The following is a 19079-nucleotide window of genomic DNA, read 5'->3' as shown; positions in this document are numbered from 1 at the left end:
TTTTTATAAAACCATTATGGTTTTAAATTTATACTTTTTTTTTTTTTTTTAAAAAGGTCCTTTTTGTTTAATTTTTTTTAATTTTTTTTTTTTTTTGATTCCCAATAAATTAGGGTACTCTACCACAGATTTTTTCTTTTTTTTCAAAAGGTAAGTGACTAAGATTTTTAATTTTAAAAAAAATTAAAAAAAAATAAATAAAAAATAAATAAAATAAAGAATTTTCAAGAAAAAAATTGAAAAAATTGAAAAAAAAAAGCCGTATTGGCCGTTTAATTCTTTTAAAATAAAAAAAAAAAAAAAAAAAAAAGCCAATCATGGATATTTATAAATTCAATAATATCGAATATTTAAATGAGGAAAGTTCGAATCAAGTTCAAAAGAATGCATATAAAATATTAAAAGAAAATAAAATTATAGAAATTTTAAAAGAGTTTGAACCAATTTTAGCAGGTACAATACCAATTGAAATTGATATAATAGGTTCAGATTTAGACATTTGTTGTTGTTGGAAAGATCATGATGATGATAATAATAAAGAGAAATTAATTTCAACAATAGAGAAAAACTTTTCAAGTTATAAAGATTTTAAAATAAAAAAAAATCATATTGTAAATGGTGTTGAAACTATTTTCTCTGAATTTGAAATCGATGGTTTCCAATTTGAAATATTTTGTCAAAATATACCAACAAAACAACAAAATGCTTATAGACATATGATAATTGAATATCAAATCCTTTTTGAAAAAGGTGAATCATTTAAAAATGATATTATAAATTTAAAAAAGTTTGGTTTAAAAACTGAACCTGCTTTTGCAAAATTATTAAATATAACTGGTAATCCTTACATTGAATTATTAAATTATTATAAAAACTAATTAAATAAATAAAAAAAAATATAAAAAAAATTAATAAAAAATAAATAAATAAATAAATAAATAAATATTTACACATTTACAAACTTATTATGTCAATTTACATTATCTACCTTTTTTTTTTTATTTTTTTTTTTTAGGGATTTATTATAAAATTATTATTATTTAGGGGTTGTTTATTAGTTTTAAAGGTTACCAGCAATTTTTTTTTTTTTTTACCCCCAAATTTAAAATACACACTATATTAACACCCCCAAACACACAGAAAGGTTATTTTACAATGATATGGATCATGTTATTATTTGCGGGTGATATATATATATCTTTAATTTGATACAATTTTTTTATTTTTTTATTGTTTTATTTTTTTTATTTATTTTTTAATTTTTATTTTAATAACAATTTAAACAATGATATCATCACATACAAAAAAAAAAAAAAAAAAAAAAAAAAGAAATAAAACCTAAACATTTTTATTTTCTTTTAAAAGGGTAACAAGATATAAAAAAATGAATCCATATAAATCTATAATTTGTTATTTATTTATTTTAAATATCTTTATTAATTTTTTAAATGGTAATTAAAAATAATATTAATTAATTAATAAATTATATTGATATATACTAATTTAGATATTTTTATTTTTATTTTTATTTTTATTTTTATTTTTTTTAAAGGCGAATACATTAAATCATTTTTCAATAATAAAAGCCCAATAAAATATACTCAAAATTCATTAAATGGATGCGAGATAACAGTATTTTTATTATTTAATTTTCAAGAAGATATTGAAAATAAAAATAATAAAAACAAAAACATAATAATAATTGAAAATAAAACTTATGAACCAATTTATTTTAATAATAATAATCACAATTACATTTATAGGGTAAATATTAATTTACCAATTACAAAGCAAAGGCAAAAATACACACAAACAATAACAATAAACAATAGAGAAACAACCAATATTACATTATCTGAATCCATTGAATGTGTACCAATTGATAAAGGTGCAATAGGAATATCATCAATAGCAAATTTAAGATATGATATCTATTCCAATTCAGTTTTATTTTCATTATTTGTAGATGATAAATTTGATATTGTTAATTTTATAATAAATAAAAATAATTCATCTATAAATTCAAAACCAGCAACAACAACAACAACAACATCTACATCATCACCTTCATTTTCAATAAAAACACCATCATTTATTAAAAGTGATAAACCACCATCACCACCACTATCACAAAAACACTACCAACAACAACCACCAATATCAAATAAATTATTAGTAACAAAAATTCAAAATATTGATAGAACATATGAAAAGGTAATTAATAAAATGTTTCAAAATGATGATTACTCAACATTTAAATCAGTTTATTCACAACAAGGATATTATGATTGTTCAATAGATGTTGAAAGATCATGGTTAGATATTACAAAAAATTTAACTATAACAATAATAGATAAATATGAAAGATATTTAAATTTTAATTTACAATTTCCAATTAATACAAATAGTAATAATAACAATAATAATAATAATAATAATAATAATAATAATAATAATAATAATAATAATAATAATAATAATAATAATAATAATAATAATAATAATAATAATAATAATAGTTATACAAGTAAATCAATAATAATTAACAATATAGATAATATAGCAGCTAATATTTTAACAATAATTGATATTAATAATTCAATACAATCACCAATTTATATAATAGATAATACGAACAATAGTGGTAGAAATAATATTAATAAAAAAGTCATTCCATTAATTGGCAATATTAAATCAAAATTATCAATTGGTTTAATGATGTCAAATATTATTGAAAGTACAAACAAATTACTATTTAAAAATAATAATTATAATAATAACTATTTATTTAATATTTCAATTAATAAAAAAAATTCAAATTTTTCAATTGAAAATAATAAAATTATAAAATTTAATAATAAATCATCACTTTCAACATTTATTGGTAATATTAAATCACCTTCACCTTTATTTATGAAATTAAAAATAAATAATAATAAAAATAATTATCAAACATGGTATTATCCTTATCCATTAGGATATCAATATGGTAATAGTATTTCAAATTATATATTTAAATTTGATCATTTATTAAGTGACCAATTAATTTCAATTATTGAACCAACATTCTATTGTGGTGGTAATGGTGGTAATCAATTAGTTGTGAATAAAACTCAACTATCAACTTCAAATTTTTTAATAATTGATAAAATACCACCAAAAATATTAAAAATTAATATTAATACAACATCAAATTCAGAATCTTTAATTGTTACAATTAATGCAAGTGACGATAACTCTGGTGTTTATGAAATTGAAATTGCAAATCAATTATTATTAAGTTATCCTCAAGATTTAATTAAAGGTAATAAATTGAATGGTGTTTATCAAGGTGTTTTCGATTTTAATTCATTACTATTTGACCCTTATTCATCAGAGATGGTTGAATCATTCATTAGAATCATTGACTTCAATGGAAATGAACAAACATTTAGATATGATGATTGTTATAATGAACAAGGTGATATTGTACCACCGATATTCCCCGATATAGAAATTCAAACCATTGATTCATTTAAATTTTCACCAAATAGAATCGATTGTTCAAAATCTGATATTCAAGTATCACTATTAATAACAAGTGTTTATATAGATATAACTTGGATACCTAAATTTTCTTTAGTTTACCCTCAATTGGGTATTAATAAACCAATTGATTCAAATCATATATTTAGTGGTTATTATGATGGTATATCAGGATTATTCATTGTTAATTTCACAGTACCAATGAATTCATTTAGTGGTGAAGTTGATTTCATATTTCAATATCAATCTTGGAATAATCATTTTTTAAAATCAAAATTTCCTTTCTCTTCTAATTCAAATGATGGTCATAGAGGTGGCAGTGGTGGTGGTGGTAGTGAACCTTTATTATCAATAAATGAGAATGAAAGAGGTGATTATTTAGGTCCTTTAATAACTTCAATTTCAACTGGTATTAATTATTTTAATATTACAATCCTTGATCACTATAATGGTTTCAATAAGGGTGAAATTAATATAACTTCAAATGTTGATCCAATACCATACATTTTCAAAATTAATTCTTTAAATTCAACAATGACAACAACTATAAATGATTATTATAAATCAAATCATTTTATATTAACATTACCAATTGGTGGTGATTTATCTAATTGTAAAGTTTCTCAAGTATTTGAAATTACAGGTATTGAACTTTGGGATAATAGTGGTTGGGTTACATCTTATCAAAAATATAATAATAATAATAAAAATAATAATAATAATAATATACCACCATTTGAAGATTTAAATTTAATATTAAATAATACAATATCATTAAAATGTAATATTTCAAAGAAAAACAATGATATTGAACCACCATTATTATATGAATTTAATTTTCAACCTAAAACATTAGGAAATGATGGTAAAATTTTATTTACATTTAAAGTTTTAGATAAAGATTGTGGAATTTATAAAAGACAACCAGGTTCAAATCCAACAATATATATTTTAGGTGAAAATAAAAAGATACCATTGGAATTTCAATCAGAAATTGTAAAAGAAATGAATTCAAGTTTTATAGAATATAAAGTTGATGCATTAATACCAATTGATTATGCAACCATTGGTTTAACAGTTTCAATTTATGGTTTAATTGATACTTGTTTTAATTTTCGTGGTTATTCTTCAAGTGATTTATCAAATTTATCATTCCCATTTAAAATTAATTTAAATAATAATGATAATGAAGAAGATAATCAAGTTGAAAATAATAGTAATAATGAACCAATGATTTTTAATTATGATGAAAAAACATTTACAATTAATGGTGGTGATTTAATTGTACATGGTATAAATTTAAAATCAGATTATGTAATTGGTCATTTTAAATCATTGGATGGTGATAATAAATATTCATTTGATTTAATGCCAACTAGAATTTTATCAAATCAATTATTATTTAATTTACCACCTTTAAATACAGAAGCATTATCATTAACAATTGAAATTAATGATTTTAATCAATTTATAAATCATCAATTAATTATTTATCCAATTGGATATAAACAATTATTAAAACCATGTAATTTAATTAAAAATAATAATAATAATAATAATAATAATAATAATAATAATAATAATAATAATAATAATAGTGTTTGTAGTGGTAATGGAGTTTGTAAGGATAGTGGTTGTGAATGTTTTAATAATTGGTATGGTGTTGATTGTTCTTCAAATAAAATTGCAAATTATATTTATTTATTTAATGAATATAGACCATCAACTTATCAATGGATTAAATCAGATAATAATAATAATAATAATAATTGTGGAGGTGGTTATGCTGATATATCATTTTTTAAAGTTTGTGAAGTTGGTTTTTCAAATGAAATTGTTAAAGAATTTGATTTTTCAAAATTACCATGGAAAGTTTTTAAAAATTATGAAAATTCATCATTCAATCAATATAATGCAACATCAATAATGTATTCAAATAAATTCCCAACTGAAAATGGTTATAGTGAAATTAAAATTATAATTTCAAAATTCCCTCAAAATCAATCAAATTTATCAACAATTTTAGAATTTGCTGGTGAATCAATAAGTGTTAAACCAAATACATTAAAATTTTCAATTGAAATTTTAAATTATCAATTTAGCTCACCATTAAATACATTACAAATTATATTTAATTCAACATTAAAATATAATGACGATGATAAAACGACATGTATTTCAAATTCATTTGGATATAGAAATTTAAATGAAACAAATTTATCATGGATTGTATTAAGGGTTAATGAAATTTCAATGGTTGGTGAATTTATAAAGAAAGGTATTATTGATGATAAAAAAATTTTATTATCAAATTCAATAATTCCAAATTCGTTGGTTAAAAGTATAAATTCTCAAGAAATATCAATACAAGTTGCAATTAATATTCCCAATTTTAAAAAGAAAGCAATAATTGATCCAAATTTTCAATTTTTATTAGGTGGTAATTCTGATAGTGATACTACAGTTTGTAGTAAATCATCATTATTATCATCATCGAATTCAAAATCATTCAATTATTCACAATCATTTCAATCAAATAATTTATCAAAAAATGATTTAATAATTTTAATAGTTTGTTCAATAATTGGTGTTATAATTATTATTACAATAATTTTAATTTTATTTAAATATAAATGGTGGATAAAATATAAAACAAATTATATAAAAGATTTAATTTTTAAATAAACAAACACTATAGTGTTTATAATTTTTATTTTATTATTTTAAATAATTTGGTGTAAGTGATGTAAAATCTTTGTAACAATCAAAATTCATAATTGTATGAGCTGCAAATAATAAATTATCATCAGTTAAACGATTTGAAATTAGTTGAACTGAAATTGGTAAATTTGAATTTGAAAGTTTTAAAGGAATTGAACATGCTGGTAAACCTGCTAAATTTGAAGGTATTGTCATAATATCATTTACATAAACTTCGATTGGATCCATTTTTTCATTTTGTTTAAATGCTGGAGATGGTGCAGTTGGTGTTATTAAAATATCTACTTTATTTTCACCTTGGAAAACATTTTTAAAATCATCTGATACTAATCTTCTAATCTTTTGAGCTTTTGTATAGAAATTATCATATGATGATCTTGATAATGCCATTGTACCAAGTATAATTCTTTTTTTAACTTCTTCGCCAAAACCATTTGTTCTAGTTTTTGTATACATATCTTTTAATCCCATACCAATTTTATTTTCATCAACATCATCATCATCATCATTATCATTATCTACTTTATTTTCATCTTTTTCTTCTTCAAATCTATAACCATATCTAACACCATCAAATCTTGAAAGGTTTGAACTTGCTTCAGATGTTGCTAATAAATAATAAGCTGGTAATGCATAACGAGTATGTGGTAAACTAACTGATACAACTTTACCACCTCTTTTTTCAATTTCTTCAACAACTTCTTTCCAAAGGTTAAGTATATCTGTATCTAATTCTTTAACTAAATAATCTTTTGGTATACCAAATACTAAATCTTTTATATTTTTATTTTTTAATTTTTCATTAAATTCATCTAAAATATTCCTTTTTTCACCATTATTTTGATTTTGATTTTGATTATTATTTATAAATTCAATTGAAGTTGAATCATTTTCTTGATCTTTTTTAATTAAAATATCTAATAATTCAGCAGCATCTTCAACATTATTAGTTAAAACACCAGGTGTATCTAATGATGAAGCATATGCAACTAAACCAAAACGTGATATTAAACCATAGGATGGTTTAAAACCAACAACACCACAATATGATGATGGTTGTCTAATTGAACCACCTGTATCTGATCCAATTGATGCAACACAATAATTTGAAGCAACTGCTGCTGCCGAACCACCTGATGAACCACCTGCAACATATAAAACCTCTCCATTATTATTATTATCATTATCATTGTTATTATTATTATTTGGTTTACTCCATGGATTAATTACTTTACCAAAATGACCAGAAGTTGAAGATGAACCCATTGAAAATTCATCCATATTAGTTTTACCAATAATTATTGCACCTTCCTCTTTTAATAATTTAACAACAGTTGAATCAAAACTTGGTATATAATTCTCTAAAATCTTTGAACCACAAGTTGTTTTAAAATTTTTACTTGAGAAATTATCTTTTACACCAATTGGTATACCATCTAATCTTTTATTTGTACCATTATCATATCTCTCTTGACTCTCTTTAATTTGTTTCCCTAATGATTTCTCATCTTGAAGTGAAATAAATGTATTTAAATGATTTGGTGAAACTTTATTAATCTCTTTGATTTTATTTAAAACTAAATCATTCACTTTTAATTTTCCATCTATTAATGATTTTCTAATTTTTGATATATTTGTTAATCTATTCATCGTTTTTAATCATCAATGATTTTTTTAATTAAAAATAAAAAATAAAAATAAAAAAAATAAAAATTAAAAAAAAGTCGTTTAAACGAGTTTTTTGATTTTTTTTTTTTTTTTTTTTTTTTTTAAAAAAAAGTGATATTAAGGGAGAATTGAAAAAAAAAAAAAAAATTATAATAAGGTAAAAATGAAATTTTAATATATATTTATTATCAAAGGTTTTATTGACAAAATGTATATGTATTTTGACATTGGTTAAAATAATTGATTGTTTGACATTTACAATGTTTCATTTGACAAGAATTTTCATTTGAAAATGGAGAATCAGAAGATAGTAAATCATATTGTTCATTTGAAAAGAAGCAGTTATTTGAAATGTAGCATGAATCTCTTTCTTTTTCTGCTTTTTTACAATCATTTGTGTATTTCTTTTTAGGATAACATTTATTTGTTGCACCATTACAAAATTCATATTCTTGACAACCTTCATCTAAACAATTTGTTGTTTTTGAATAGATCAATGGTACACATTTATTAATTTCTTCAAAATTTTTAAATGTACCATTTGGAAAATAATGATAAATTGTAGTTTCACACTTATTGTATTGGTAAAAATAGGAGTTATTATTTGTTAAATTAATTTTTTTTTTTTTTTTTTTTTTTTTTTTTTTTTTTTTTTTTTTTTTTTTTTTTTTTTTTTTTTTTTTTTTTACTTACTTTTAATCCAAAATCACATTCACTATTATATAAACAATTTTCATTTAGTTTCTTTGAATATCTTGAAATACATTTATTTTCACTTGAACATATACCACCAATGAAACATTCTGATTGAGTTTTACAATCACTTTTTAATGGTTTTAAAGGCACACATTTTGAAATGTAATTTCCATTATCAAAACCTAATGAAGCACATGTATTTGGACCTGGACAATTATAATAATCGATACAAGTAATATATTCACTACGTTCAATACCATATAATTGACATTTAGAATCTATACATTTTAAATTATAAAAACCAGTTCCAATACAATTATAATCTGATTGACAAAATTCACCCTCTCCTGCATATCCAGCATCAACACAAGTTAAGTTATTGGGAGAATCTATATCAAAATCACCATATTCATCAACACCATAATTGAATGTTTTTGATGGAAGGCATTGTAATCCTCTTTCACATACATTACTTAATTCATTAAAACAAGTTTCTCCAAGTTTTAATCTTGGTTTACAAATGAAATCTTGACTATTCTCATGGGATGGTAAACAAGCAAAATTTTCACCACAAGTAACATCAAACTTTACTTTATCTTTACAAGCATGACCAAACTTGAAACACTTGTTTTCATTTATACCAAAAGTAAAGTCTATTAATTCTATAATTAAAATTGAAATTAATAAAGTTAATTTCATAGTTTTATTAAAATTATTATTTATTTTGTAAAGAAAGAAAAAAAAAAATATAAAAATAAAAAAAACAAATAATAAAATTTATTTATAAATAAATATTTTTTTTATTTTTTTTTTTTATTTTTTTTTTGTGGTTCTTATTCAGAATTTAATTTTTAGGATTTTTCTTTAAGGTTTAAAAGATATTAATTAATTAATTATCTACAAATATAATATAATTTTAATTAATCTTTAATTTTTTAATTTTTTAATTTTAATTTTTTATATGATTTGGATTAATTTTACAGTATACATTTGTGTCTCTAAATTCTTTTAAAATTGGATGATAAAAATTTTCTTTAAATTGAGCTTCCAAATTAAATCCTATCTTTTTTATTAAATTAATTGATGGTTCATTTAATGGGTCAATACAAGCCTCTATTTTTATTTTAAATTTTTTAAAAATTAAATATGTGTTAATATATAAAATAATAAATAATAAATAATAAAATAATAACAAATAATAAATAAATAAATAAATTTACCAATTGTATGAAAATTCATAATATTAAAACCAAAATCAACAAGTAATTTTAAAGCCTCAAAAGTGTAACCTTTTCTATGATGAATAGAATGTGTAAGGTAACCAATTTCACCACGATGATTTGATTTATTCATTCTAACGAAACCAATTATACCTATTGCTACATTTGGATTCTCTTTTAAAAATATACCAAAATTTACTAAATCATTTGATTCAGTTAATTTATCACTTTGTTCAATCCATTCTATAATATCATCTTTTGATTTTGCTAATACTCTTGGTACAAATTTCATACTCTCTTTATCAGAACGCATTAAAAAAATTGAATCAACATGTTCTTTTGTAATTCTTTTTAAAATTAATCTTTCACTTTCTAAAACTGGATAATTTGAATTAAAATTAAATTCCATTATTTTATTATTATTTTTTTATATTTTATTTTACAATATTTGTATTAATGAATAGAAAAAAAAAAAAAAAAAAAAAAAAATTCTGAAAACAAAATATCTTTTTTTTTTAGATTTTCGGTTAAAACCAGAATTAGTTTTTATTTTTTTTTTATTTTTTTATTTTTTTTTTTTTTGTTTTTTTTTTTTTTATTTTTTTAAAAAAGATGGTTTTTTTTTTTTAATAATACAATTTTAAATTTTAATTATTGATGCATTTTATATTCTATTGTACCAATTTTTAAAATTTTTACAGTTTTAGGTATTGATGATTGTTGAAGTTTATTATTTGAACAAGCAAATTTTAAAAAAGTTAAAGAATCTGGTAAAGATGAAGGAGGAAATTCTCTTTGAAATCTATAACCAAATTCTAAAGAATGTAATGATGATAAATATGAAAATGTTTGATTTGAAATTGAAAAATCCCAATTATAACCAAGTTTTAAAGATTCAAGTGAAGTTGGTAATAAATTATTAATTGGTTTTGAGAATGAACCACCAAATTCCAATGAAAGTAGTTGTTGAGGAAATGAATTCTCTATAATAATTTGATTAAAACTAAATCCAAATTTTATTTCTTTTAAAGTGTTTGGTAAAATTTGAGTTTTAATCTGTTGATTGAATGAGTAACCAAATATAATCGATTCCAATTGTTTGTCAGGTAAAACACCAACATTGATAGGTTTATTGAAATCTTTACCAAACTCTAATCTCTTTAAAGATTGTGGTAATATACCAGCCGATAAATGCTGATCGAATGATGATGATAATACTAAATGAGTGATTGAATAGGGTAGTGGATGATTCCTCAAAGGTTTATTGAAATTTTCACCTAAATTCAGTATTAACAAATTCCCACTATCTGGCAGTACATCTTTAATATCAATATGGTGGTCATAGTCATTTGATAATATTAAATGTGTTAATGATTTTGGTAAGTAATTTGGTTTTAATAATTTGTTGAATGAAACACCTAGTTTTAAATACTCCAATCTTGATTTTGGTAAGCTATCTAATTGAATCTCTTGATTGAAATCATTACCAAATTCTAAACGTTTAATAGATTGAGGAAGCGACCCAATTGGAAGTGGTTGGTTGAAGTAATTCCCAAATTGAATGGTTTCTACATTTTTGGGTATGGTTGTTGATGCAATAACTTGATTAAAACTACCACTAAATATTAATTCTTTAACTGAGTTTGGTATTGAATTTGCTTTTATTTGACCATTTTGTGCATAGAAAATTAACTTGTCTAAATAAGGTGGTAGTAAATTCACTGTAATAGGTTCTTTAATACCAATGGTCATATTAGTTATATAATCTTTATTTTTATATGCTTTATAATTAACTAATCTATAAAATTCTTTTGAGCCACTATGTTCTTTAAATAATCTAATATTTCTAATTATTTCATTCCTAATTACTATATTTTTCCATACTTTAAAGAATAATTTATCACTATTATCTTGCATAATTTCTATGGAAATTTTTATATAATTATTTTTTTTTAAAAAAAATAAAAATCAAAAAAAAAAAAAAAAAAAAAAAAAAAGTGGAAAATAAAAAAAAAAAAAAAAATAAAAAAATTATTCAAAGAATTGGTTATTAAATAAAATGAAAATAAAAAAGAAAAAATTAATTTCTATTTTAATTTTTTTTTTGATTTGCAAATAATGTAAATTTAAGTTTTTTTTTTTTTTTTATTAAAAAAAGATTAAAAAAGAGTTTTCACCATACCTTTTAAAATAAAAAAAAAAAGATAAATATTTTTTCCAATTTTTTTTTTTAATATCTGGTCAAAAAAAATTGAAAAAGAATGATGGTTAATAAAAAAAAATAAAAATTAAAATAAGAATTATCATTAAAGAGAAAAAAAAAAAAAAAAAAAAAATATTTTTTTAGATATGGTTTTTATTTGTTCTTCGAATTTTTTTTTTTTTTTTATCAGGAAAATATCTTCATTAAATTATTTTTTAGATTTTTTTTTTTTGACTTTTTTTTTTGATTTTTTTTTTCTTTTTTTTTTTTTTCCCTCAAAGCAATTGTTTTTTTTTTTTTTTTTAAATGGTCATTTCTCATTATTTTTCTAAATGGATCGCAAAATAAAAATCATTCAAACACTGTTATTATTATTTTTTTTTTTAAACAATTTAATTTCAGTTAAAACAAAAATAATAGATGTATCTGATCAAAAGTTTTCAACTTATAATAAATATCAATTAGGATCTAATGACCCCGTTTGTGATTTTAAGTTTGAATTTTTATCACCAATTGCAAGTGGTTTAAAATTTACAAGTTTTTATAATACCACAGGAGAACCAAATATTAGAAATGATTCTTTTATTATTTTCACTGTTAAACTTTGGAATTTTCCAATTGGAAATTTCACTGGTGAGGTCGATAATGGTGAGGACATTTTAACTATTAATTTTAATTGTTTAGGTAAATTATTTTATTTTATTTTATTTTATTTTATTTTATTTTATTTTTTTTAATACTTTTTTTTTTTTTTATTTAAAATAATAAATATTAATTTTTTTTTAAAAAAAAAAAAAAAAAAAAAAAAAAAAAAAAAAAAAATTTATGTAGCTATTGATTTTAATAATATGAAATTTAGGGTATATCCAAATTTAAGATCAAATAGATTTACAGATGATGGTTGTGCAATATTAATAATTGATGGATTAAATGGACCATTAAATGGATTACAAGACCCACATGCAGAGAGGGCATTTTCCCCAATTTCATATAATTCATTTAAAATTATTATTGAACCATTTTATACTGGTGGTAATATGGAATTTAATTTTTTTAATGTGTCAGATGGTGGTGAATCTTGGTATAATATTATAATTCCATATCTTTATGAATGTAATGTATTTCTTATTTTTTTTTTTTTTTTTTTTTTTTAAATATCTAATTTAATTTTCCAATATTAATTAATTTTCTAAAAAAAAAAAAAAAAAAAAAAAAAAAAAAAAAAAAAAAATTATAGCAAGAGGAAATAGTGACGAATTTTCATATCAATTAGAAACATATCCACCTGGAACTACTTCATATCAAGTAATGGGTAATGGGTTTGGACCATTGCAAACAGTTTCAACTCAAACTACAGATATTGATCCAATTATTATTTTTGTAAACAATGATTTTTCAATTAATGAACCAAAACCAATCTTTTCAATTAATGGTACAACAACGTATATAAATCCAGTTGGATATTTATTTGTAAAAAATTCGAATGCTAATGTTTATGTTTATTATAATGAAACTTTGAGGAGTTCTATTGGTTCAAACGATATATATATAATTGGTATTATTAATTTTATTTATTTATTTATTTATTTATTTATTTATTTATTTATTTATTAATTTATTTATTAATTTATTTATTTATTTATTTATTTTTTTAACAAACATATTATTTTTTTTTAAAAAAAAAAAAAAAGAAAAATTTTTGGTTTTTAACTATATTTTCGTTGAGTCTCATATTTTGTTGACTCCGAAAGGAAATTTAATTCTAACACAATTTATCAATGTTTCAAAGTATGATCTTTCAGTGTATACATATGAAATATATGACAAGGGGTTATTAAAAGAAACTTTTCCATTTGGTTTTGAAGATGGTTCAAATTTAAAAGGATTTTCACTTTCAATATCATTCCTTTTACCAAATGAAACTTCAAAGACTCGTCGTTTTTCAATTCAACCATTTAATTATTTTTTTAACATTCCATCTCCAATTTGTAAGGTTATTTATTAATTTTTATATTCTTATTTTAAAATTTAAATGAAAAATATTAATATTAATATTATTTTTATATTTTCATAACAATAGCTGTTATAAAACAACCAACATTATATTCAGTAGATGTTATTCATTTATTTGAATTTAAATATTTATTTCAAATCCAAATAGACAAAACTTTAATGCTAAAATGTTTTATTATTAATAATAAAGAATATGGTCATGAAAGATTGGTTGCACAATCAACTTCAATGGATACCTTTATTTCAACAGATTATTATACCTATGAAATAGTAATTGATACATTTTTACATTATCCAGAGATAATAACATATGAAGATATTTATGGATATACTCAAGATTTTAAAATTGGTGAAATTACAAGTCCAAAATCACTAAAAAGAATACCATACCCACCAAAATTACAAGGTAAATTTTTTTGAAAAAAAAAAAAAAAAAAAAAAAAAAAGAATTTTTTACATTTTATTTTAAATTTATATTAACAAATTATAATTATTATTTATTAATTTTAGATGTTGATATATTTTCAATAAGTGATTTAAGTTATTTACATCAAGTTGTTGATATTACTAATAAAACAGTTTCAAATATAATTTATTTTAATTTTACAAAACCAATTGAAAAGGAAAGAGTTATTGGTTTTCAATTATTAGATAGGGTTTCATTAAATCAAATAGAGAATGATGGTATTGGTAAAGTTTATTATTCAAAATGGAATTCAACAATTAAATTATTTCAAGTTGAATTTGAAATACCATCAAATACTCAAAGTGGAGTTATTCCTTGGAAATTAGTATTTGGTGGATGGTCATATATAAAAGATATCGTTGATGGAAATTTAGCAACACTTTTTAGTTCATACCTATCAAAATCAGTTCAATTAACTTGTATTAGTAAAAATTATGATGGATATGGTCCTGTAATAAATAATTTAAGTGTAATTTCAACTAGTCTTGAAGTTGGTTTGAAAATTAATATTTATGATCCAATCAATGGTTTTAAAAATGGTACTATTAAAATTTCAGGTGAATTAGATAGTTCAACTTATATTTTCTATTTAGAACCAACAGGACAAAATTATAAGAGACAGTTACTTCGAAATGAAATTAATGTTAAATTATCAAGTGGTGATGATAAATCTGGTTTTTATCAATTATGGATACCAATCCCTTTATCATGTGTTCCACAAAATTATTCAATCACATATGTTGAATTATATGATACTCAAATGAATAGAGCTATATTTTCAGAAAATGGTAATGTTGTAGAACCAATTCAAAATCCGTTCATTAATTTTATGGATTTCAATAATAGAATTGTCCCAAACTTTTGTTCAAATACCGGTGGTAATACAGTTCCATTTTTAACAGATTTCCAAATGTATGAATTTCCAAATGGTGTTTTCAATTTTAATTTCACTGTAACAGATTTGGATTCTGGTATTAGAATTGATCAAACTCCAATTATTTACATATCTACATTATTTTTTGATTCTATTAAATGTTATTCAAAATTATTTTCTCAATCTTCTATAAATACTTGTAGATATACATGTAGTATTAATGTACCATATGGTTTTGGTTTTAGAAGTGAATTTATTTTTAGTGTTTATGGATTTATAAATAATTTAGGATACTATAGTGGTTACTCTTCTCACACACTGGGATCAAATGGTTGGACAAATAGATATAATGGTTTAATTATTGATTTTATGCCTGATACTATGACTATTACAGATACAAGTACAATTAATGAAAAAGGTGGTTTATTATGGGTATTGGGTAGTAATTTTTATAAAGATTTTATTGATCCTAATGGAAATATGTATTCTTCATTTGTTGTTTATATCAATTACACTGAAACATTAAATAAATATGAACAACCCCCAATTACTGTATACTCTAGTGCTTTTTCGGTAATGGTAAATGCAACTACAAAACCATTTATAATTTATATTATGGAATTTGATATGAGTGGAAATCTAATTTCCATTTCAAACAAATTTACAGTTGTACCAAAAATTTTCAATATATCATATGATTTACCTCCAACACCCACACCAACAACTCCATTACCAACAAATCCACCACAATTATGTTTTGGTGAACCAATTTGTGGTGGTAAAAATCAAGGTTATTGTTTAACAAATGTTGGATGTGTTTGCTATTCACCTTGGATTGGTAATGATTGTAGTTCACAAGTAATCATAATTCCACAACCAAAACCAAATCCAAATGACCCAACCACTGAAATTATAATAACACCAAATTCAACATCAACATCAAATATTCAAGATTATTCATTTAAATCAATTGTTTCATTGATTGGAATTAGAGAAATTGATTTTAATTCAAAGGTTGTAAATGAATATTATTTTGAAAAGTGGAACCTTACAAAAATTAATAATGAAACTAACCTATACCAAACATCAATCATTGTTCCACCAACTACTATTGATGGAATTTCAACAACAACAACCTATATAAATACAACTTTACAATGGTTTACAAAAGAAACAAATATTTCATTTGCAAATCAATCACTCATTATGAATCCATCAACTATAAAATATACAATTTCATTTTCAAATTATAATTTTAAAAATCAATTAAATCAACTTGAATTAATTATGTCAGCATCTCTTTTATCTTCAAAAACTAATGATATTTGTTCTGGAAATGAATTTGGTGAAACAAATTCTATTGATAATTCAAATTACTTAAAAATTAAAGTAGGTGATCATTCATTATATGGTAGATTCATAAAAAGAGCATTAATTGATGGTTTACCAAAATCAATTTCAAATACAATATTAGAAAAATCAGAATTTAATTCATTAAAAACAATAGACACAACACCACATTCAGATCAATTATTTATAGCAATTTCAATACCTCAATATAAAGAATATGTTATTATTGATCCGGGTAAATAATAATTAAAAATTTTAAAATTATTTTTAATTATTCTAAATAATAACTAATTTATTTTTTATTTATATATTTTTAAAAAAAAAAAAAAAAAAAAGATTTTTCTCTACTTATTGATCATAGTAAAAACTCAAATTCAAATAATATTTGTACTTATTCAAAATCTGGTCTTTCTTCTGGCCAGTTAGCTGGTATCATTATTGGTTCTGTAGCATTTGTAGCTGTGATTTCAATATCTTTGGCCTACCATTTTGTTAAAAAGAATAATAATAAAAAACTTTTAAATAATATAAAAAATAAATTAAAAGTTTTAAATTAATAAATAATAATTAAATTAATAAATAAAAAAAATAAAAAAAATAATAATATAACCCCCAAACAAATAAAAAAATATTTATTTAAATAATTAAAAAAAAAAAAATATATTAAAAAAAAAAATATAAAAACACACAATCTCGATTTAAAAATTTTAAAATTATTCTGATGAAATATATGTTGCTACCCATTCTAATAAATGATAGAGTTAACTGTTATTTTTAATAGATATAATCTTTTTTTAAACCGTTTTTCATTAATGTTATTATTTTTTTTTTTTTGACTCCTTCCATAATTGGATCATCTATGTTTTTAAACCTTTTTTATCATTGAAAATTTTATTTAACTAATTAACTGTAACAAAAAAAAAGATAATTTTTTAAAAAAAAAAATTATCAAAAAAATAAATATTAAAAGATATAATTAAAAAAAATAAAAATTTATTAAAGGGATATAAATATTTTTTATTTTTTTTATTTTATTATTTTTATTATTTGTTTCCAAAGAAGAAAAATGACAATTTTAAGTAAGTTTATATGGTTTTTAAAATTAATTTTTACTCTTTTACTAATTATTATTATAATTAAAGATATAGTTTCAAATTTAACTCTAAATAAAAAAAGCTATAATGCTACAATTGGTAAACCAATTTCAAGTGGTCTTACAAATTATGGTGCTATTAATATTTCAGGCTATCAAGTAATAACAAAATTTTTCCAATCTGATAATTCACTAAGAAACCCATAAGATTTAAAATTTTTAAAAAGAAAAATATTGTAAATTAATAATTCCTCCTTAAATCTTAATTGTAAAATAAAGAACACTAAAGACTATTTAAATTAAACCACTAAGCTGAGAACCCTTGACAAATATTAAAAAATAGAACATTCTTTTTCTTTTTTTTTTTTTAAAACACCATAATTTTTAAGCTTTGGTTACAAAAATAAACACCACAGACTGTATTTTTTATTTTTTATTTTTTATTTTTTTTTTTGCACAAAAAGTGGTTAAAAATTATTTCTTTTTTTGATATTGACTGGTTAGAAATTCTAACCTATATATATAGGTTTGTGGTGTTATTTTGAGGCTAGTCATCTCCAATTCTGTGTTTATAGCCATTAATAAAAGAACCTTTTTCTTTTTTTTTTTTTTTTTACCTGTGATCAGACCTTCAAGGAATGTCCTTGTGTCTTTTCGGCGGTGTTTGTTAAACGATTTTATTTTTATTATTCAATTGTATTAAATTTTTTAAACTATATTATATTTTTTTTTTTTTTTTTTTTTTTTTTTTTTTTTTACTACTACTTAAATTGGAAGAGGGTTCGGAGCTGCTGGGGTTTGCCAGGCTTTGTTGAATTTGTATTTGTGAAGATCTTGATTGGTGTTTTAGTATTGCTTCGTCGTGTTTGATTTTCTTTAGTGTGATGAATTTTTCAGTTTCGATGAGATTTAGTAATTCTGTTTCTATGACCTTTTGTTCGAATTTTGGCTCTGGTTTGCTTTCATCAGTGTTGAACAATTTGTGACAGATTATCTTCCATAATTGGTGTGCTATTATTCCTATGAGATTGGGGAAGATTCTCTCAGTTCTGTTGTATTTTGATATGTCTAAGGTATCCATTGACCATCTGTGGATTTTTTTTTTTTTTTAAATTTTAGATATATTATGATTATTTTTTTTTTTTTTTTTACCTGTGATCAGACCTTCAAGGAATGAATGTCCTTGTGTCTTTTCGGCGGTGTTTGTTAAACGGTTATATTTTTATTATTCAATTGTATTAAATTTTTTA

General features: G+C 21.2%; 9 protein-coding genes across 9 annotated transcripts; 4 read left to right on the top strand and 5 right to left on the bottom strand.

The window, feature by feature from the left end:
• Window positions 1-317: 317 nt before the first annotated feature.
• On the top strand, window positions 318-878 carry DDB_G0286879 (hypothetical protein; the record flags this gene model as incomplete). The annotated part of the gene is made up of 1 exon (XM_632410.1): window positions 318-878. The coding sequence occupies one exon, from the start codon at window positions 318-320 to the stop codon at window positions 876-878; it is 561 nt and encodes a 186-aa protein (XP_637502.1).
• A 506-nt stretch (window positions 879-1384) lies between these two features.
• On the top strand, window positions 1385-6210 carry DDB_G0286877 (hypothetical protein; the record flags this gene model as incomplete). Its single annotated transcript, XM_632409.1, has 2 exons — window positions 1385-1451; window positions 1553-6210. 2 exons carry the CDS (start codon window positions 1385-1387, stop codon window positions 6208-6210), a joined length of 4725 nt encoding a protein of 1574 aa, XP_637501.1.
• A 33-nt stretch (window positions 6211-6243) lies between these two features.
• gatA (glutamyl-tRNA amidotransferase A subunit) lies at window positions 6244-7896 on the bottom strand (the record flags this gene model as incomplete). The annotated part of the gene is made up of 1 exon (XM_632408.1): window positions 6244-7896. The coding sequence occupies one exon, from the start codon at window positions 7894-7896 to the stop codon at window positions 6244-6246; it is 1653 nt and encodes a 550-aa protein (XP_637500.1).
• A 215-nt stretch (window positions 7897-8111) lies between these two features.
• DDB_G0286873 (hypothetical protein) lies at window positions 8112-9309 on the bottom strand (the record flags this gene model as incomplete). The annotated part of the gene is made up of 2 exons (XM_632407.1): window positions 8112-8486; window positions 8608-9309. The coding sequence occupies 2 exons, from the start codon at window positions 9307-9309 to the stop codon at window positions 8112-8114; spliced, it is 1077 nt and encodes a 358-aa protein (XP_637499.1).
• Window positions 9310-9559: 250 nt separating this feature from the next.
• DDB_G0286871 (hypothetical protein) lies at window positions 9560-10239 on the bottom strand (the record flags this gene model as incomplete). The annotated part of the gene is made up of 2 exons (XM_632406.1): window positions 9560-9723; window positions 9831-10239. 2 exons carry the CDS (start codon window positions 10237-10239, stop codon window positions 9560-9562), a joined length of 573 nt encoding a protein of 190 aa, XP_637498.1.
• Window positions 10240-10481: 242 nt separating this feature from the next.
• DDB_G0286869 (hypothetical protein) lies at window positions 10482-11747 on the bottom strand (the record flags this gene model as incomplete). The annotated part of the gene is made up of 1 exon (XM_632405.1): window positions 10482-11747. One exon carries the CDS (start codon window positions 11745-11747, stop codon window positions 10482-10484), a length of 1266 nt encoding a protein of 421 aa, XP_637497.1.
• Window positions 11748-12365: 618 nt separating this feature from the next.
• On the top strand, window positions 12366-17293 carry DDB_G0286867 (EGF-like domain-containing protein; the record flags this gene model as incomplete). Its single annotated transcript, XM_632404.2, has 7 exons — window positions 12366-12717; window positions 12865-13146; window positions 13271-13588; window positions 13725-14021; window positions 14114-14452; window positions 14557-16971; window positions 17073-17293. The coding sequence occupies 7 exons, from the start codon at window positions 12366-12368 to the stop codon at window positions 17291-17293; spliced, it is 4224 nt and encodes a 1407-aa protein (XP_637496.2).
• A 509-nt stretch (window positions 17294-17802) lies between these two features.
• On the top strand, window positions 17803-18036 carry DDB_G0286865 (hypothetical protein; the record flags this gene model as incomplete). The annotated part of the gene is made up of 2 exons (XM_632403.1): window positions 17803-17815; window positions 17879-18036. The coding sequence occupies 2 exons, from the start codon at window positions 17803-17805 to the stop codon at window positions 18034-18036; spliced, it is 171 nt and encodes a 56-aa protein (XP_637495.1).
• A 267-nt stretch (window positions 18037-18303) lies between these two features.
• Window positions 18304-18426, bottom strand: DDB_G0286903 (hypothetical protein; the record flags this gene model as incomplete). Its single annotated transcript, XM_632402.1, has 1 exon — window positions 18304-18426. A coding segment is annotated over one exon (123 nt), but the record flags the coding sequence as incomplete, so codon positions are not given.
• Between the last annotated feature and the right edge of the window lie 653 nt (window positions 18427-19079).

This window comes from Dictyostelium discoideum, assembly GCF_000004695.1.
Source record: "Dictyostelium discoideum AX4 chromosome 4 chromosome, whole genome shotgun sequence".
Classification (NCBI taxonomy): domain Eukaryota; phylum Evosea; class Eumycetozoa; order Dictyosteliales; family Dictyosteliaceae; genus Dictyostelium; species Dictyostelium discoideum.
This window is presented reverse-complemented; position numbering and strand designations above follow the sequence as displayed.